This window comes from Pseudorca crassidens, chromosome 12 (assembly GCF_039906515.1).
Source record: "Pseudorca crassidens isolate mPseCra1 chromosome 12, mPseCra1.hap1, whole genome shotgun sequence".
NCBI classification, from domain to species: Eukaryota; Metazoa; Chordata; class Mammalia; order Artiodactyla; family Delphinidae; genus Pseudorca; species Pseudorca crassidens.
This window is the reverse complement of record NC_090307.1, coordinates 8039615-8061971: the sequence shown is the minus strand read 5'-3', so window position 1 is coordinate 8061971 and position 22357 is coordinate 8039615. Positions and strand designations below refer to the sequence as shown.

The following is a 22357-nucleotide window of genomic DNA, read 5'->3' as shown; positions in this document are numbered from 1 at the left end:
TGAAATAGCTCTGAGAGGGCAGAGCACACCGTATCTATTTTTTCTTCTCTCCCCACTGAGCTCATCCATTAGATAATCATTCTCACGTGTGAAGAACAATTACTGACTGATTAAGAAGGATGGGGAGACCCCTGGGAAGTTCACCTGAAGCCCTAGAAGGCATCCTTTCTCCCTAAGTTGTTAGCATTCTGCTAGTTTTCCAGTAATCATTTCTGGATTTTGCATTAAACAAATTTCTCGTCGCAGGGGTACATCTGAACTATAAAATCACAAAAATAAATTTCCTATAAGACTTAACTTTGAGGCTATTTTAGTAACCATGAAGGTTTATCGTTTGGGTTAACCATATCATGAAGTGGGCTCAGTTACTCACAAACCCTCCAGGTGAAGCCAGGGCCTGGAACGCAATCATTGTGAAAGATTCTTCCTGATAATTGATGGCGACGGGTTAGGATAAAGTGTAGTCTGCCTGCTCAAAAGGTTTTTATAAGTATGTCATTTGCTTCTGTACGCTGAAAAGTGAGTCTCAAAGAAAAGAAAGCGCTTACAGGCTCTCCAGCAAAAACAGCTTTTTTTTTTTTTTTTGGAAAAGCTTTTTGTGCTTTTGTTCCAAAGGTTGAAGTAGAGTACAAGTCTGAGATCCCTAGCTCTCTGGCATCCAGAATTTTTGAGAAGACACACTAAGGAAACTATCGAGCCCTGCATACATTTTTAACTCACCAAGGAACCAAGCGCCGTTTCTCCATTTTTACCTACTCACCTTGTGCTTTTCGGAGTCAGTTTCTTGGTACAGCTCTCCTTCCTTTTTCTCTCTCCAGGTCACGGGTTCGGGTCCTCGAAGATGTCACGCGCACAGACGTTTCCCAGCTACACCTCGGAGCAGAGCGAAGAGACACAGCCGTCCTTGTCCCGGTCCAGCAGCTACGGCTTCAGCTACAGCTCCAGCCTCATCCAATGACACCCAGAGAGATGCTGAGACCAGAGAGACAGTCTCCGGACCTGCCTGGGGGCCATCACGCCCTCTGCCTCGCGGAGGACCAATTGCAGGGAACATTGAAATGGGTTGGGTCTATCCCCGCTCCCAGTGGAAGGTTAAAAACTGGAGTTCTGCTTCCTTGATTCCGTGGCTAAGTCCTTTATTTATTGAGTTTCTTGCAGGGGAGTCTATGTTTTACAAAAATAGAATCCAAATCGTCTGAACAGTCATTTAAACAAAATCCTTTGAGTCTGACAGTAGCAGAAGCCTGGGCAGGGTGAGAAGTCGCCCACGCTGGACTATACCTGGGTGAAGGCATTGCCCCTGTCCTCCTGGCTCAGTCGTCCCACCTGAGGAGAGGTCTGTCCTTAGACAGAAAGGTGACCCACCACAAGTTCTGTGGCTTGGAGGGTTTCGACAGGGACAAATCCAGTAAGCTCTACAAATGGCATCACAACTTTCCATATAAATAAGCCCAGTGACAAGGGAACACGCCCACGAAATTTAGAACACACTCTTAAGCAGGGCCCTGTAGCTCTATTCTGTGTGTGTGCTCTGTGTGTGTGTGTTGTGTGTGTGTGTGTGTCTGTAGACAAATATAGATATGGATATTGCTGTATCCATCTATAACAAGTATATATCAATGTGTGCTGAGAGTGACAGCATATGCTCACTTAAATTGTTGAAAACTGTTATTTGGTGCATTAAAATTAAGATTGTTAAGTTGAATAGCTATTTTTAAAATAGTGCTGTAAAAAAAAAAAAAAAAGGCTTCTTATTAGTAAAGTATTTATGTAGTCATGTCTGCTCCTGTGAGAAACATAGGTGACGATGTGAAAAGGGGGACCACTTCAGAAGCGAAGGAACCAGTCTGGCTGTCCTGCACGTCACGTCACTGCACTGTCTTTCTGTTCAGTAATCCCTTGTTGGTGACGATGTTTCTCCCTTTGGCCCCCTCTGAGCTACGTGGGGAAGATTGGGTGTGATCCTCGATTGGCTTTCCTTTAACCTCAAGGAAAAGAAGCACTCTAAATGACAATCTGTTTAAGAAAGAGATAAAAGTACACTTTAAATGAAATCAGACATTTTGCTGTCAGGAGACCAACAATAGGGACAGGACTGTAGGTATCATTTTATGTGTCACAGATGCTGTTCCCAGAGAGCCATCAGGGGCTTGTAATTTACTGTGTAACCAGAATTGGCTGGGCTTTACTTCCCTTTTACTGGATATGGGTTGGCTGGGATTATAAGAGAAAATAGACCCCCCCCAAAAAAAAGTTTTTTTCATTCCTGAGACTAATGACAAACCTACTAGATTTAAAGGGACGTGGTGATTTCCACGTGAACTGGGGAAGTTTGGCTAATTTGGGTCAACATAGATATTTTTGCCCTTAGTTTTGGAGTTTACTCAAGTAAAAATAAAAATCATTCTGCCCGAATTATCTGATGCCACGTGCCTAAGACGGTCAGCTCATAAAGACTCCGAAGGTGGATTTAAAGAACGGCGAGCCCAGGTCATGTAAGATGAAAACCTGATTTTTTTTTTCAATATCAAAATTTTTTTAAGCTTTCAAAGTTAGTCTGTTGAAAGGGTACCTTTTTTGCTGATCTGTGATAAGGATTTTTTTTCATCCATGTCCATAGCTTGAATGCAGAGTCACAATTCATTGTGGAGAGTTACTAGTGGTAAAAGAGGTATTCAGTCCCTCCGTGATAAATTTGCACTTATATCAACTGCCTAGATTTTCCACACATCAGATAAGTCTGAAAATGCCCTCAAGATGCTAATCATAAGAGTTAATGTGGCTGTGAAAAATAATTATCCTAAGCTTTCAGGGATAAAAAGAAAATTACTCAAATGCTCTGCACTGTGAATTTTGCTGACACAGCAGAATAGCAGACGACTGGTTCCTGACGACGATACAGCCTTCCCTGAAATCCCAGCTTTCAGGGTTGAACACCTCTGAATTACTTTAGCACATGGCATTTGCTTTTGAAATGCCGCTAGTGAAACACACCAGAGCAACTCCCAGCTGAGACCATTTGAGCACAGCTCCCAGTGGTGCCACGCTCAAAGCAAGCCTCTTGTGGCTCACTCGGTCGAGTTGTTGCTTACAGACCACAAGTTTCTACATGGAACTTAGGGGGACAGATCCTCAGGGGTCCTGGTATATGTCTCAGCTTTATTAATGTGCCGAAGCACAGACAGCGGGTCCGGGGGCGGATTCTGCTAATTGGACGAGTCTGCTCTTGTGTCTGTTTGGTGGGAGACACGATTCCCGCATGAAGTAGTTTCCAGAACACTGTTTGCTTGTGATCATTGCCAGTGAGTGTAACTGACGGGGTCCCAAAGATCAGGCATAACCTTGGGCCGGTTCATTCAGAAAATAATGTCATAAAAAAGAGTCAGAGAGAAATTTCCTTCCCATGTCCTTAACCCAATCTCATCACAATGAGAATAATGCTGTAAAAGATTTCATGATAAATTTTTGGAGATTTATTCTAGCATACTCCTCTAACTATACTTAAAATTGCAGCTAAGTCAAAATTGCTAAATGACCAGATAGAATTTACATTAACCTAATATACTTGGCATAAGGCAATGCACACTGTAATCAGTGACAAGCAGATAAATATTCTGCAAAAACCAAAGATGAAAACTTACTGAACCGGTCTGCTGGAAGGTCATAAAACCAGCACCAGTGGAGTAAGTAGAGTGGTCATAGGCGTGTATCCAACTCACTCGAGCTTGTAGGTTTTTGACTGAAGATGCCTCTACGCTTTGCAAGCATTTTCCTCCCTTCAGAAATTGTGTTCTTCTTTAATATACATGTGACTTTTTCATTGTGAGGGAGTGACTGCTATGAACCAAAGACATCTTTCGGCTCCTTCTGAAACTGACCCAGTCAGCTTTCCATCCAGATTTAGACCGGCGGACGATGATGGTCACAGTTTCCATATCAGGTTGGAAGAAAGCAGTGGTCAAGGAACCCAACACAAGTCATAAAGGATCTTCTAAGAGCAGAGAAAGCCTGGAAGACGTACACATTTCATGGAAAGATTATCTGAAGGGGTTTATTTTTTATGTCCCCAATTTTTTGTTCTGATAATATTAATTGTTGTACACGTGACATTATATTTATGTAGAAAAGTACAAAATAACTTTGACCCAATGGTTTACTATTCTGGTGGGAGGGAAAAGAAAACACTTCTTTCTCTTAGTCATCAAACAATGATGATGATTAGCACTCAGAACTAATTTGTTTATGCAATAAATATTTATGAATCAATAGGTTTTGGCCACTGCCACAATTTGAACTTAATGAAATAAGAAATATATATTTACTTATATATTAAGGAAGATGTGGTTTGATAGAGCATGTGAAATAAAGTGAAACGTATTTATTAAAAGTAAACCTCACCTTTTCCAACAAGTAGTAACTATAGTACTAGTCCTTGTATCTTGTACAATTTTCCTCTGTCTTCATTGGGCAATTATGTTTGAAAATAATTTATCACCTATAAAATGGTTAACCACTTATTCTTTCTGTCCAGTATAGAAGCAGTGGACTGATAAATAACTTTACACTGTTAGTAGTTTCTATAAATCCAATTTATTGCATGTGGTATCTTTATAGTAGATATTAAAAACATCATAAAAATTGATGTCTGCCCCTCATTCTTTGGCCAATATCTCAGAAAACTCTGTAAAAAAGCATGATTACACTACTCCCTTGATTATTTGAGCCACTTACTAAAATGGATCATTAATGCTACAGTGAAAACAAGCTAAGAAAATTATATTCTTGTAAAAACATTGTAGTCCAGATTTGATTTTTACAATACATACAGCACAATAAATGGGCAGTATACACTCAGTGGGGCTGAGCTTAGGCCTTTAACACTTTGTGTTTTATAGCAAACATTATACTAAAAACTGCTCAAAGTGAAAATTATACATTTTCTCCAAATCTATCATGTCTGTCAATACCTTGCAATTTCAAACTGCTTTATCAATCATTAACTATACTTTATAATCCCGGAAACTTGGCCTTCTCAAAATAGATAGAACTTTGCCACTAGACCTGTGTTAATAATTATAGTAGGTGATACACCACACAAATGAATTTCTAGCCTATGAAATTTATGGAGTGCAACTTCCCATGGAGCGGGTAGAGCAAGAGGAAGGGAACTAGTCATTAGGGCAACAGTTTAGATAAAATTACAAAAACTCCAATGAAGTGTCCAGTGTTACACTGGGACTCTGCTGTCTTCATATTGTGACCTCAGTTCTATGTCACAGACATGGCCTTCTTTACTAGTTTCACCTCGTACTAAGTATGCAATTGAAAGAAGACATAGGTTGTATAAGGTTTTGAAGTTACCACAGAAAGACAACACATATCAAGTATGCTTCCTTCAGTTTAGTGAAAATTATTGCACACAAAAGAATGTATCATCACAAAACACCCATGGTTAAATGTCTCTTCAGTGACACGAGCATCAGTTTCGTATGGTCAACCTCATCTGAGTTTCAACATGATGTTGACACTGTGACACTGGCTGGGGACTAAATAAGAGGTCAACAGCCTCACATGTGAATTCTCTATCAATGTATTCGAAAGATTCACCCACTTTTCTTCTCTGAAACGACCACAAATGCTTCCATTTTTACTCAAGAATGTAAATCTTTGTTGTATCATTTCTACAATTATTACAACTAGGTGAGGCATGGGATAGTTCATAGACTCTCGGGGAAGTATCATGAGATGTTGGACACATTTTCTAAATAGATGGAATGCTAGCTAGCTCTGAAAGCAATCACGTACAAGAAAATTTCCGCTTTATGTTCTGCTCAGGAGAAAACCAAAACCCGTGGGTATTGTAATTTATTCAAAGGCAAAGAAAATGGTCAGGAATAGTTTTGCCTCATTCCAGGCTTCTAATCCAAGAATGTTTCCTTGACTCCATGTCATCTCCCAGTTAGGCATGGTGGGAGCGAGAAATACCACATGGTCTCTAAATAAATAGGCCCTTGTACATTTAAGGGTTTCTTCCAGTTTTTTAGATGTTCCTCACTCTTCCTGGATTCCTCACCACGATATCAATAGAAAGGCTTGATGAGGCAATTCATTAGACTGACTGTAGGTCATGAATGATTAGGATAAGTTTTATTACTCCTACACTGTCTTCGAGTTCTTTGTTGGAAATTCAAATTTATTTATCCTGAAGCGATAGTTGAACAACTTTAAAAAAATTAAGTAGATGTCTATGTTTTGTATTCCTGCTAGTTCATCATATTATAATTGTGATTATTATTTTGAGGATCTTTATCATTCTGTAGCACTTTCGTTTAATTATCTATGGCATTTGTCACAACTTAGATAATAATATCCAAGCTACATTTTTTTCCATGTGAACTCAAAAAGCTTTCATTTTCAATCGAAATTTGGGAAATGGCATTTTTTACATTAAAATACCTTACACATCAAGTTTTTTCTTACACACTTCAGTAGAAAATTATTTAAATGAACTTTAGATAAATAAGTTAAAATTACTAAATAATATGAAAACCACATTTTACTTGCGATTTTAGGACATTTTTCCCAGTTGAAGATTTTAACGTCTTGTTAAGATTTAAAGGAGAGGAAAAATACATTTTTAATTGAAATATACCAACTTCCTTCTAATAATTCAGCTTAATAAGTTTTTATTTTACCTCATCTTCTATGTCTGCTACCCTAGTCCATATTCCATATTCTGGTTTTAAGAAGAATGAGTGGATTAAAATTTTCTAATAGTTATTTTGGGAAGTTTAGTAGTTGATGCAGGTAACTTCCTCAGTCTGCTCCCTGATTTTAGGACAATTTGAGACTTAATGAGAACATAAAATCAATCCTTTTTGTAGACACAGAATCATGGGTCAAATGGAGCAAGGTCTCCACACTGTCCCTGTAGTTGTGTTCATGTTGGAATTTGATTGTTATCTTAACACTCAAGTGATCCACAGCCTTGTAAGAGTCGCTTATTTTCAGGAATCAGAAATTTAAAAACCCAAATTAAGGAGAAAAACAAAATTGAGATGATGATTTAAAAATAATTTTTTTTAAGTCACCACATGATTTCTCTCAAAGAAAACATTATGAGTTATGAGAGGCTTTTTATGGCGTTTCAATATCGTTAACTCTTTGAGGCTGAAAGGCAGGGAAAATGAAGAAGAAAATGACAGAAGTATCTTGATATTAAGTATGAATCAGAAATTAATATGATATAGGTCAATATGAAATAATTTGATTAATAAAATTGAGATTTACATATATATTGCATAATTCAAAGAACAATGCTTTTTCTTATCTAAAAGAAAATATATATATAAGTGGGTGGAGTTGGGGGAGATGGAACTCCAAATTTTTGTGATGACCTGAAGTAGAAGATTCTTTCCCAGTATAAGACACTATAATTTTAGTTATAGTAAGCAATGTATAAATCACAGCAACAAATCAGTCTACCCCTTGACAATAAATGAACATGAAAGCCAGAATCACCTTTACTGAAGATGACAGGAGACCTCCCAGGGTCTGCAGGGGCCTCAGTTACTCTCTCCACACAAGCCCTAACACACACACACACACACACACACACACACACACACACTTTTGACTATTTACCTACACTATATATTCCACTGTAATACTCTTTTTCCTAGGTCCACATAGAATTATCCCATCTTGTAAAATCCTTATCCCTATGAATCTTCAAAATATATTAAAATTATGTGCTGTATGTCTACTTTCCATAAATTCTTTTAAATTAATTTATATATACTTTGTGAAGTCTTATACTGTACATTGTAAACAAATGTCAATTGTCATTGATTAAATTTATTGTTTATGAGTACTTTGATAAAAATAACTTTGGATGCTAGGCCCCTGTTAAGAAATAAAATAGCCATTGCAAACTTGCTTCTACTGGAAAATATGTGATTTGACATTCTTTATTTTTAATCACAATCTATCCCAGATAAATAATAGTTGGGGGACGTCTGGACTTAAATACTCATTGGGCCACCTTTGGGAAGGGAATGCAAAGAAACAGCTGCCCCTGGAAACTAAATGTGAATTTCTGGCAGAACAGAAAATATTATTATAATGTGGCAATAATAAAATTAGGAAATTAAATTATTTTAAAATCTGTCTGTGTGATTATCCCCCTTGGTAAAATACATGAAATGCATAGTTCAAGAATTACCTTTTTCTGAATTCATAGTTTCTATATCTCAATCCTTAATAGATAAAACTTATTAATGTCTTACTCATAATTCTAAGAAATTTACAAATGATATTGCTACCAGGAGGAAAATTTATACTGTGCAAGAGTAAGTTTCCCCCATCACTTAAAAAAAGGTAAAGCCGTTCAAAACTACTACTTTACATGACAACTTTGCATGATTGAGACTTTGAATATCTAACTTGATGGTTTTTTACTCAAGGGTTGTTTAATATTGTTGGCACTGTAATATTATATGATTTCCTTAATTTCTGTTATTGAATGATGAATTGTAACTATATAATTAAACAGAATTCTGGCAATCATATTCTGCTAACCTTTAAAATGTCAATTATTCCTTTACTTATTGGCTTGCTATTTTTAAAATAAAGTAAAAGAAGGCCCTTTATTAAATGTAAGGTTACTGAGAATTTATTATGCATTTTCAGTGTTTTCCTTATGATAATAGAATATAATTTTTATTAGGTTGACTCTGGTTTGGTGGAATCATAGAATATTAATATTGAAAATGACATTGGTGGTTAACACATTTTCTAGTGAAGTCACACCCAAAGTTTTTAAGTGGCTTTCTCAGTGTCACACAACTAGAAAAAAGTTTTTCCTCCGGAACTATGCTCACCCTTTAATAAAAAAAAGAAAATTATTAAAAATGAACATTTGGTAGACAAAGGTTTAATATCCAAAGTGAAATGTGTGTGGTCATGACTGTACCAGACACCAGTAGCTTCTTTATTATTTTCCATCCCACGATATAGAACCTTTGTCACTTGGATTTAGACCACAGAATCTGTTCTTGAAACTTAATCTTTAAATATTAGCTGGATATATCTTATTACTTTACCAAATTAGTTGGGAGTATTTTTCCTTTTAGAGAGTCATGTCTTTAAAGAAAGGGTGAGGCTTCCATAATATCAGAGAAATCAAAACGGGTGAGGGTCAAGCGGTCAGTCCTAGTGCTAAAATGTCCTGCTCCAACCAGGTCTGGACAAGGTCATGAATTTGAAGAAAGCAATGAAAAATGTATGAGTGCTTTCAATTCTGTGCAGAAGGTAGAAGGTTGGAAAATACTTAGGGAGTGGCAATGATGATGCACTCATTCTTTCTAACTGCTGAATGAAATACAGCTTATTCTGGATATGACGTTTTTGTGTTAATTTCATAACAAATTGGTGATGTGAACTTGATAGATTTTTCTTTTCCTTTCGATCACTATTAAAATCATGGGGATTATATTTACCGGGCAAAGGGTCCTTATGAAAAGTGCAAGGTTTGTGTAAGTTTAGAGCTGACATAAGAGAAGATATTTAATAAATGCATGTCAGAGGGCACGGCCCAATAGCAATTACTATGCTATTTTTGTAATATACAAAGAAAAGCAAAATCAAATAAGTCCCCAAAATGGCAAAACTGCTATCTTTATTTCTAAGTTATTCAAGAAAAATAGTAGGCAAATATACCTAATTTTGATATCCATATGGTAAAATTTTAAATCAATGTTTGAGCAAGAACTGGATACAGTACCTAAATATTCATGGAAACATGAACTATCCTAGTATCTAGGTGTTTTAGGAAACCGGGCTGCTGATGTATATGATCTCAAAGGCTAGTCAGTGGCTGAATACTTACTGAATGCTTGATATTGACAAGACACGAGTAGAGGGCACCCGGTATCTCTTGGCCCTTGTTCTGGCCTCCTTTTAATTACTTTGGATACACAGCAGTGCCAGGCGGGCACTCTGATGGCAAAAGGCTGTGTGGCTTTCCACAGAAGACCTGAGATGGCAAAAATAAAGGAGTGAGGGAGGGAAGAGAGACCAGCCTCGTCAGCTTCCTAAATCCCTTTCTCGAAGCTGTCTCTGCATTTCTCTCTTCCTCCTTCCCCCCTTCCCACCCCTTCCCCTCCTCCTCCTTCTTCTTCTTTCTCAATCCCTCACTTTTTCTCTCTCTCTCTCTCTCTGAATAGCTAGGCCTCACTTTTTTTAATCACAGGAAATTATTAGGCAGCATAGTCTAACATAACTCCAAAATTACCTCTTGCTATTTCTATTGTATAAATTTTGTTAAACCCGTTTTTCTAAAATTCCCTATTCCTCTCGACACAAACGTGTACATAAGACGAATATGGACTCGCCATCACTGTCTATGTATGTGTGAATTACAGAAACCTGTTCTACATCTCTTATACTCTTCTGAATATTTGCAAACTTTGATTATAAGGTAGCTGAGAGAAAAAAAATACTCTTTCAAAATTCAATTTAAAAAACATTAATTGAATCTTCTAAGAGCTGGGAATTCAAAAGTGAGTAAGACTTAGATTCTCCTTTAAGGAACTCACCATTTAAGGAAAAGTATGCATTTCAAGTCATGAAGTAGGTATATCCAGTCTAGCGCTGTTCAGCCAATGTTGCTTGACTTAATAAACTCCTTTCTTGTTCCAATATCCATTAAAACATGTTTTAGGTAGCCTGCTGTTTCTGAAGTTTATAGTTTTTTAACAAATGTAATTCTATTTCAGAGACCTAAATAGACAGAGCTTGATGTCCAAAACAATAAATATTAAAGCCATTAGCAGAACTAATCCATTTCACTCACTCTAACTACAGCCACCTCACTGTCAGCAAAATAATCTAAAGTAAAAATGCCGCAAAGGATATACTGTGAACGTTCTGCTCAGCTCCGCACCCCCCACCCTCCTTCCCCACCACCTGGCCCTCTTTCTCAATACTGAGAGAAGCTGGCATTCTAAATCCTAAATTGCATGGACCATTGAGAGAGCTAAGAAATGTAACTAAAATGAATCATCATAAATTTAGAAATTGTAAGTGGGATGACTAGGTATTATATAGGAAAGATTGTCCACAGCTACTTTTAATATTGTGCACAACTTAGACTGATTGGGGGTGATATTGGATATCTCAGGTAAAATCAACATTGCATATAGTACAAACTATTCACTACATACATGAACAAAATGTAATTATTCCATCCTTCGTGTGACATTTGTCCTTTCCAACTCTTCAACAGAGATGTAAAATGTATACATATCCAAGAGGCACTATTCCCCAAAAGAGATGTTATATCATGATGTTTGACATTTTAAACAATAACATTTTTATGCTATACTTAACTGTGTGTTGTAGAGTTTGGGGCATTATTTTTAATGTATCAGAACATTATGAGCTCTCAAATAATTCAGGTCACTGCTGAGAACTCGAGTAAAAGAGATCATCTCTGTCTTTTTTGGTTCCTGTCTAGACACCATCTTTTCTTGAAGTTTAAATGACATGGGATTCTTACAATAATAACTGGTGATTATTATTAACGATGTTCCCTAATCTGGAAGTGATGGTAACAGGTCTTGGGCAGTAATGGATTGTTTCTTAGTCTAACTTAATAGAAATGTTCAACTTCAACACTGCTTCTATTAACATGTAAAGAGAAAGAGTTTAGAGTTTTAGAAGAAATTGTTCAATGATCTATTCAGAAAAGCTTTGCAATGTTCTGGTTTATGGCCATATGGAGTGAAGAAGCTATAGGGCTACTCTGACTTGGATCCATTGTTTATGTTAAAGTGACTCTTTCACACATTTATGAAAGCATATAACCAGCACTGTGTAACGGGCCCTCAGGATGTGTGGACCTCCTTTCTCAAGTTGCCATTCTGTTTTGTTTATCTTGCTTTGCATTGTGTTTTCTTCCACTGAAGCCTAACATTCGTATGTATATATACACCCTGATCATGCTGTTAGTGCCTTGTTTCCTCTTACCCATGCATTCTTCTGATTCTCATTTACCTCCTGTGCAACTAATCTTTAAAATATATACTGAATACATGTAGCCAGGGAAACACTTTCCTTTGACTTGCATTTATTCCATTTTAGCATCATCCAAAAAAAGTCATGAAGTCTGGTGCCTCAGACTGTATTCTGGGATGGATGGGTGTAACTGACAGTTCCTCTGACTTAGTTTGTGCTGACTGTGTAGACTTGACACATTATTTTCTTCTCGTGGCTTGAGATGGTATGTCTCTTTACTACCTTTTGCTTCTTTTTGGACTAAAAATTTGATAAGGTCTGATGTTGACCTGAACAGTCAGGGAAACTGAGTATGATCATATGACCTCATACGAATCTTCAGATTGTATTCTATATTTTATTTGTGCTCAATTTTCATAGACAGTAAGTATTTTGTCACGTGGATCGGTGGCCCGTGAAAGTGGGACAAAAATAAGTATGGAACAGAGAGAGTCAGATGGGTCAGAATCCAATGTCAGGCCACCCTAGTGAAGCGTCACAAAATCAGGACAAAGAAACAGGCCAGAAACCAAGACAGTAGAAAATACATATACTACAAGTATGTGGGGAAGGACTTCCAGGTTTAATGCCAACATAGAAAGAGCTTGGCAGTGGCCATGATTACAACAAGAAAAAACTGAACAGACTAAAAATCAGTGACTTTCCTTGGATCTATCAGAGAACTGAGGTCACAAGGCAGACCTCCACTGCAAAATCTGCAGAGACAGACACATCCAGACAGCTACCGCAACCAATATCTCCTCACCTGGAGCAGAAGCTCTGAGGCCATCAACTAATAGGAACACCTAAATGGTGAGCTGGATGAATTGCTGAACATAACTGTGGACTAAGCGTGAGAAACTCATGGAAACCATAGTCTAAGAGGGACCCCGAAAGCCACCAGAGTCTCACCATGAGGATTCAAGAAAGATTCCCTCATGGACCTGGCCAGGGAAGGGGCAGCATCACTACTGTGAAATAAGCCAAGAGCCTTCTCAGTAACAAAGACCTACACTCCAGAGGAAAGGACTTTGTCAGAGCACAGTTCTCAAACCTAGTCCCAGCTCCTGCAGCCTTCCTGTCTCACCTGAGAAAGAAAAATAAAAATCATAATCATAATAACATAGTTAACAGTGGCCAGGCTGTCATGGAAGTAGACTGGAAACTCTGCAGCCAGGGATTGGGGTAGAGGGCAAGAGGGAAAGCAATTCCGCCAGGGAAACATCTGTGAACTTAACAAAGTCATAGGCTGAGACTGAATCATACAGTAGTAGAACACCCTCCTCCCCCGCCACTTGCCATCACACCAGTAGGGGTCCAGTATAATCACAGCAGACTGCAGACAAAAGAGCTCAAGAGGGAAAATCTCTCTGAGGAGCACCTAGGAGTACTTGGTACACTTTTTTCTTTTTTGCTCTTTGTGAAGTCTCCCAGGAAGGGAAGGGGGCACATGCAAAGCTCTCAGGATGCACTTTGTGAATGTGGCTGTGTACGGGTGGGGAGTAAAGTGCAGGTCCAGGTAGAGGCTCAGGCAGAGAATCGGCTGGGATGTGCTCAGTGTCAGGAGCAGCTAAGAGGACAGCAGAAAATGCCCAAGATGCTGCCAGGAGCATTCATTCCAGAACGAGCCCGATGTCTTCTGATCTCAGGAGCTCCTGGGGTGGGGGAGAGGATGGAGAGTCCTTGGATGGGAAACACCTGGGCGCCCCAGTTGCCAGAGGCCCTTATTCCAGACTTGTCAGTATGCAGTCTGGTCCATGCCATCTTTCAAGCAAACCCCAATCATTGTCAAGGCCTCCCAACCCTCAGTCAGAATCACAGTGTGCTGAAGTCTCACCCCAAAGGCACAGCCAGCTGTGGGGACCAGGCTCTCGGCCAAAGGACACACAGGGGCAGGACTGACCAAAGCCAGGGCGGGGGTATGTACTGCACATGTGTGGGCCGAGAGTGTGTACACTTCCAGAGCATTCTGGGCCACAGTGAGGACTCCTGGGGGCCAATCCAATGTCTGCCATGGTCCAAGCCCATAGCTGGAGATATATAGGACACGCTAACACAATTCAAAAGAAAGCTGGAGCACCTGTTTAATTTTAGACAAAGCAGACTTCAGGACAAGGAATGTTATCAGGGATAAAAAGGGCATTACATGTGACAAAGTGGTCAATTCTCCAAGAAACACTGACAGTCCTAAAAGTGTATGTTCCTAATAATAGAATACCAAAATACACGAGGCAAAAGCTGATAAAACTGCAAGGTGACACAGTAAAATCCATAACTGTACCTGGAGACTGCAGCATGTCTCTACCAGCACGTGATAGAACAAGCAGGGAGGAAATCAGAAAGAATAAGGGTGACCTGAACAGCACTGTCAGTCAGTTTGATCTACTGAACATTTGTAGGATATTACAACCAGCAGCAGAATGCACACTCTTCTCAAGCTCACATGAAATATTCTCCGAGGTAGACCATATTCTGGGCCATAAAACACACCTTAATACATTTAAAAGAATAGAAATCATACAAATAATGTTTTCAGACTACAACAAAATTAAATTAGAACTCTGTAAGACAAATATAGTAGAGAAATCCAAAAATATAGAGAGGTTTAAAAAGCATTTTAAAATAACCCATGAGTCAAAGAAGCCTCAAGAAAGATCCAAAAATATTTTAATTAGATAAAAATAAAAATACAGCTTACCAGAATTTGTGGGATGCAGTGATATTTAAAGCATTAAATGCCAAGTATGGAAAAGAAGAGAAATCTAAAATCAATAATCAAAGCTTACACCTTAGGTAACTAGAGAAAGAAGAGCAAAATAAATCTAAAGCAAGCAGAAGAAAGAAAATAATAAAAATTAGAGCAGAAATCAATGAAATTGAAAATAACAGAATAAAATCAATGAAACCAAAATCTGATTCTTTGAAAAGATAAAAAAAAAAATTAGTAAGGTCAAGCAAAGGTAGTCAAGAAAAAAGAGAGAAGACAAAAATTACCACTATCATAAATAAAGAAGGATCATAATTATGGATAGCCAATTGAAGAAACAATTGGATGTTAAAGGGTAATAAGGGAATATTGGGAACAACTCTATGCTAACAACTTGATAACAGATAAAATGGGCCAATTCCTTGAAAGGCATAAACTACCAAACCTCACACAAGGAAAAATAGACGAACTGTATAGCGCTACATCTATTAAAGAAATTGAATCAAAAATTAATAAACTTCCAAAGTGAAGGTACCATCCTACCAAACATTTATGGAAAAAAATAATACCAATTAATTCTCTACAACTCTTCCAAAAAACAGAAGCAGAGAAATCATGTCTAACTCATTCTATGAAGTCAGAATTATCCTAATATCAAACCAGATAAAACATTGCCAAAAAAAAAAAGATAAATATCTCCCATAAACTTAGATAAAAAAAAATCAACAAAATATTAGCAAAACAAATCCAACAATGTCTAAAAATAATTATTGTTATCAGCTAGGATTTATTACAGTTATGCAAGACTGGTTCAACATTCAAAATTCAGAAATGTAATCTACCACATCAACAGGCTAACAAAGAAAAGTAATATAATCATATCAATTGAAGCAGAAAAGGCATTTGACAAAATACCACGTGCATTCATGATTTTTAAAAAACTCTCAGCAAATTCAGAGAAAAATGTTCTCAACTTGATAAAGAACATCTACAAAACACCCACAGCTAACATCATACTTAATGGTGAGAGAAGGCAGGAATGGACTATCTTATCACCCCTATTCAACATTTTGCTAGAAGTCCAAGCTGCCACAATAAGACAAGGAAAAGAAATAAAATGCATAAAGATTGGGAAGCAATAAATGAAACTATCTTTATTTGCAGAAGACATAGTTGTCTATGCAGAGAACTCCAAAGAATCCACCAAAAAAACCCCCTGAAACTAACAAGCGAATACAACAAGTTAATAGGATACAAAGCATACAGGTCCTGTACATAGTTAGTTAAAAATACACCTAAGTAGTACAGCACCACCAAACCAGCTTTACAACAAATGCTAAAGGAACTTATCTAGGCAAGAAACACAAGAGAAGGAAAGGACCTACAATAACAAACCCAAAACAATTAACAATTAACTGATTCATTTTGTTGTAAAGCAGAAACTAACACACCATTGTAAAGCAATTATACTCCAATAAAGATGTTAAAAAAAAAAAAGAATGAACTAGCAGAAAAATATAAAATCAGCTGAGGTTAAATTTTGAAGAGTGAAGAAAGAAAGTTATCAGAGCTCAAAGTGGTTTCCTGCTTGTGGACCACTGGAGTTGCCACTTTTTCTCTGTTTTCTAAACTTGTTCCATCAGTGTCCTGGAACTGCTATGAGCCACCCATATCACTCAAATAAATTAACTGTTTTTTCTATAACATAGTCAGCATCTGCTTCTAATGCTTAAAACCAGTACCCTCAACTTTTACAGACACAAACCCAAATAAAACAGGCTTCTTATTGTGCCGTTTTCTGGGTACTGCTTAAATACTTGTAATCTGGCACCTCGTATCCTTTTATACTGGGAACTTTTCTCGAATTGACTCCAGGATGTACTGTCCTCTCTTGCTTTTTTCTGGATGAAGAGAGACATCAGGATGACAGCTATGCAGAAAGAATCACTGTTTATCAGCCCAAGTCAATGTTCTAGGGTAATTTTTTAGGAGGAGGAGATTGACTAAATATCTATTGCATGTCAGAGGATCTGGAAAGATCCCTTAGACCATTGGTGAAGAGTCTGAGATAAATTTATGGTAAATACAAAAATAGTAAACTACAAAAAGAGACAATTATTAACTCTAGGTAGGAAAAAAAGTTATGTAGGAGAGAATGCATAATCATTTTTACCATGGGATTCAACTAAGAGTATTGGCAAGATCATTAAAAATAAACACCAAATACTGAAATAATCAAAATTTTAATATAAATATTTTGGAAGGATGGGTACATGGGAAAGGTATACATGTGTGGTGAGTTCGTGGAGAGCAAGACAAGTAAATCAATAAAGAATGTCTAAAATTTTTAAAAATCTAGTAATGATATATGTATACTATTCAGAAAAGTAGAAAAAATAGTCAGAAGTGAAATTTGTTGTCTCAATGGAGGGAAAATGCGAAGGACAGGGTACTATTTTTTTGCAAAAAAAAAAAAACAAAAAACAAAAAACCCTTGAACAGCACACTTTGACTCTTTGAACTACATGCACTTATAAAATGAACTGAATGTTGCATTGAGATAGAAGCTACAAAGGATCACTGGTTTGATTTTTTTCTGCATTTAACTCTTCGTGTTAATATTATTCTGTAGGAATTTTCCCCTAATATTCTTTGATAACAAGTGAAACTAACAGTCGTGGAGCTCTACATTTTATTCATTCAAACAACAGAATACAGTATATCAAGGTAAACATTTGCATGCCTTACAAAACCCAAGTCTGAAATTACATATAAAGCCGGAAAAAAATGTTCTAAAGAGGGTGACTATGTTACTTATCATTCAAACAGGGACAATAGGCAATAAATGGGGATTATTCCAGACATTTATCACCCATACCCCCAAATTAGATCTTTTCTTACAACACCTTACAACATAGTGCTTTAAATCTCGAAAAACATAATATGTAATCCAACCTTGAAGACTTGTAAAATTTTTTAAGAAAGCATTGCAGTTAATTCTAGAAGCCATAGTTCTACCTATTGGATCACTAGCAATAGAAAAGTTTAAAAAAATGCTTATTTTTACTTCATAAATGTATAAGAGCCTAGAGACTTGACTTAGAATAATCCAATGAACAAACCAGTGGAAAAGTGTATTAATTTACGCAAAAACCTGCATGTGAAGGTCAATACTTTCTAGACACTACATTCTAATAGTGGCCTAACTAATGATGAGAATAAAGTAATGGTATTACATGTTTCTATTGTTTTATATTTTTCAAAGATATTTTCTTAACTCTACTGTGGAAAGAAGCTAAACTTTGTACTCACTGTTTAGCACCTTCATTCTCACTATATAAGCATCTGTATTCTACATTATCTTCAATCTTGTTGACATTCACACCAGCAGTACAAAATACAGCATGTTATTAAAAATCAAGGAGAAGAAAAAAAAAATCAAGGAGAAGCATTTTGATTACAGTGATTTCTAATTACGATGTGGACTCTACCAATTTGGAAAATTACTGTAATGTAGCTGTAGTTATTTTTTAACATAGTTCTATACAAACAAACATAACTTGTATGTTTACAATAAAAGTAAACCTATTTAAATTATTTTTATTTTACTTTATCTTGTAAATTGATAATCAAAGTATTTTAAATTTATATGTATAATATTTTAGTAATAAACTGTGAATAAATGTGAATATTTACTAACTGAAAACGCTAACCTCATCCACCTGCCTCCCACCCATATAAGCATGATTACAAGCTAATGAAATTCCTATGCGATTTTCTCAGCATGCATAAAGGCTTTTAAATAATGTTCCAAGGTCTCTCTGATGATAATATAATCAATACCCTAATCATTGTAGGTTAATAAGATGTATTCTTTCCCTGACAAAACTGTGTACTCTATAATGACATTCAACAAACTTACCTACCTTGTCATCACACAGCATTCCTTGTAACTGGTTACTTTAATGTAAATACTAAAATAAGGGCATTCAAAGGAAACACAGATTATTATTTAATGTATTATGTATCAGTATAAATTATATATGTAAAAAAGAATCTTAGGAAGCATCTTGTTTCCTAAATAACACCTTGCAAAAAAAGATTTAAAACATAATTTAATTCAAGTCTGACCTTTCATTCCGTGGATCTGTTTTGATCTGTTTCCTTAGTAACAACTGGAATAGTAGGTACAACAGATTAGGGAAAAAATATATACATGTGTGTTTGTAGGTACATATATATATATATACACATATACTATATATATACCATATACCTACTATAGATACCATACATAGTGTGTGTGTGTATATATATATATATATATATACACATAGAGAGAGAGAGAGAGAGAGAGAGAGCAAGCATAGTCTTTTATATATATTAGGTAGAGTTCATAACTCCAGCAAGTTAGGTATAATATTAAAGAGACTACAATGAAAGTGATTTGTTAAATAGACTATCCAAAGAAAGAAAATGAATGAATGGAATTTCATCAGCATAACAGCTGACAGTGTAGCAGGATCAGTAGAGGAGATCAGAGAAATTTCAGCAGGACTTAGGAAGGTTCCAAATCCCCGAAAATATTCTGAGCCCTGCAGAGGAAGAATTTATAGAAAAGAAGGGACAGAGTAAATAGTTCTCATAAGTATTTTGAGTGAGAGATTTTTATAAAAGGTTAAAACACCCATGGAAAAAGAGATGAGTTTCAAGTGTTCTGGAGGCTTTGCAACACGTAAGGGGTTTGCCACAAAAATCTTCCCTGAAACCATATTGTAATGGTAGAAATGTTTTACTTCTTACCTACATTAGTCATTGAGGATTTGGTTATCAGAATCTTCTAGAAAGTAATATTTTTATTAACTTTTAGGGAAAAGAAGTCATTTATCTTTTAAAGGATGTTAAGTTTGCTTCACCATGCAAATTGATAGATTCAGCCATGGAAACTTTCATTGATCTGATATAGTCAACAAAACAGTAGATGGTTTTCTTGTAAAACTGCCTTCCAACTTTGTTACAAATATATTTGTGGAAACACTTCTTGAATCCAGATGTAAAGATCTATAAGCAAACAAAATAAAAATGAGAGCTAACTCTCATTGCATGTACGTAAGTACAACTGGGAGTGGTCGGTTTTACATTTTCCCTTCTGAAATAGGTAGGGGCATTCACAATTTCTGTAATTCACAGATAACTTCACTATGTGGCGTGCATGTATTTAAAGATAAAACCATAAAATATCCACTGGCCTGCTAAAACTGTCAATTACAGCTTAAGAATCTATCTAGACAGTATGAGAATTTGGTTTGGGATTGCTTTAGATTATCATGAAAAGTCTGCAACTTTGAAACCTAAATGCAGCTATTGTGATGAACCTTTTAGAAATGAGGATCTTTTTTTTCTTTCTTTCTTTTTTTTTTTTTGGCTGTGCCACACAACTTGCAGGTTCTCAGTTCCCCAAGTAGGGGTTGAACCTGTGCTATGGCAGTGAAAGCCCAGAATCCTAACCACTAGGCCACCAGGGAACTGCCTAGAAATAAGAATCTTTTAAAGATAAGTATTAGAGACACAAACGATCATTATATTTGGTCATTACCAAACCATTATGGTTTCAAGGTGACCATGACCGTTACTGAGTTTCACAAATACTTTTCATTGTTGCCTGCATCTAGAATTTGGACGATGGCAGGCATGGTCTCTAATTGCCCTGTTAGTCATAACATTAGGCCAAACTGTGTCTTTGGCCAAACTTTGAAGCAACAGAAGTTTCTTTGTACCTTCCTATTCTTTGATCCCTTTTCCTCCTTCCCTAACCCTCCCTCCCAGTGCTTTGCCCCCTCTTTTTTCTACCCTACCACCCTATACCACCACTTCCAACTATCATTCTTTTTCTCATATTTAAATTTCACATAATTATTTAAAAAAAAAACTAATAATGCCTAGGTACCTGACTCTTTTGAGAGAAATTATATATTAAAAATACTTCTCAGGCTTCCCTGGTGGCGCAGTGGTTGAGAGTCCGCCTGCCGATGCAGGGGACGTGGGTTCGTGCCCCGGTCCGGGAAGGTCCCACATGCCGCGGAGCGGCTGGGCCCGTGAGCCATGGCTGCTGAGCCTGTGCGTCCGGAGCCTGTGCTCCGCAACGGGAAAGGCCACAACAGTGACAGGCCCGCATACCGCAAAAAAATAAAATAATAATAATAATTCTCAAAAGTATAACAACTTCAATATAAAAAAATTAAGTTATTGTTGGATCATCTACTACTCTTGCTCATAAGGTTAAACCAGGGATAGTGAAATTCTATATGAAATCAGAAATGAATTTATTTGAGAGTAGCAAAGGAAGAGATTTCCCTGCCACATTTATCTTCCTCTTGACCATTTAGTCATTCTACTGCCAAGTACTCTTCTGGACCAAGCTGGCAGAGTAGGTTCTAGAAGTGGGAAGAGGGAGAGAGCTAACCTAGACCTGCCCTCCTACTCTTTTTAGCTGGCTAACAGAAGATGTCTTGGAAGGTCATTAGAGTCCGCATTTGTTGGCAACCAGCCCAGCTTCCAGGCTCCCCTTTACTTCTTCTAATAAAACTCTGAATTTCCCAGTAGTGTGCTTTGGTCCCCCTCCTACCTAGCTCTAGAGGTGAGCCCTTAACTGACTTAAGCCATTTCATCCTTTCTGGTCATAAGGACTGTTTTATGATGGACAAGTAACCAAATGTGTTTGCTCTATCAGAGCAAACTCTTTACCAGACAGAAACAAGGATTATGAATTGCCAAGAGTTGTTGGCAGTCATCTTGGAAACACAAGGGAAAAGCCTGAATGAGAGTTAGGCTAACACCACGGAAGTGGATCCAGCACTGTGAAAGGGCATGCAGAAACTGTCTTATATCCATACTTAATTCTAGACATAATATTTAAGCCCTGGTAAATAACCCTTCCCTGAAGCTTGATCTCCCCTTCATTGTTCCCTTACAGGATTCAATAAGTTTCCTCTTATGTGTAAGCTAATTAGAGTCAGGTTTTCTAAAACATTTCTGTTAAGAATGCTCTCTAGTTAAGGCAGTATTTTTCCTGTCAAATGAAATAAATTTGGTCAACCAGTATCCAAGGTAGACACTAAATAGTGGGAAGAAATTGTATAAAGATCCATGTGCATAACAGTCATCATTAATATGCTCAGATTAAGGGAAAAGCTTAGACTCTAGTCTTTGGTCTACGAGAGAAGGTTGGGTAGTTGACATAAATATCCTCTCCTGCACCATCTGAAGGTTGATTGGCAGAGACAGGACTTCTGTAGTTGTTGGTTGCCTAGAAAGACAAACACAAAGGATGTTAATAATTCACTGCATTTCAGCACTTAATAAAGACACTCAAAACATAAATCTCTCCTCAGTTCAATCATGATACAGGTCAAATTTCTATTACAGTTAATTTTATAAAACATTCTCTTCACTGTATTGAACTTCTGTGAGAAATCACATTCTTGATTTGTAGGGTGGTGAGTGAGATACAACAGAGACCTAGCCTGGATTATCACTTGATATATTGTGATATAAATTACCTGTTTAAATGTAAAACTCCCTCTCCTGATGTTA

At 37.0% G+C, this 22357-nt stretch overlaps 2 protein-coding genes across 3 annotated transcripts in view; one reads left to right on the top strand and one right to left on the bottom strand.

The window, feature by feature from the left end:
• Positions 1-8656, top strand: part of DOK6 (docking protein 6) — a 415462-nt gene extending 406806 nt beyond the window's left edge. For both annotated transcript variants that reach the window (XM_067698862.1, XM_067698864.1), the window contains one exon: positions 819-8656. In XM_067698862.1, the coding sequence (XP_067554963.1) occupies positions 819-958 (140 nt within the window). In that variant the 3' untranslated portion in view covers positions 959-8656. The remainder of the gene's footprint in view (positions 1-818) is intronic.
• Positions 8657-17442: 8786 nt separating this feature from the next.
• The window catches only part of CD226 (CD226 molecule), a 101325-nt gene continuing 96410 nt past the window's right edge, over positions 17443-22357 (bottom strand). Inside the window, exon 7 of the mRNA XM_067698861.1 lies at positions 17443-22070. Within this exon, the coding sequence (XP_067554962.1) occupies positions 21957-22070 (114 nt within the window). The 3' untranslated portion in view covers positions 17443-21956. The remainder of the gene's footprint in view (positions 22071-22357) is intronic.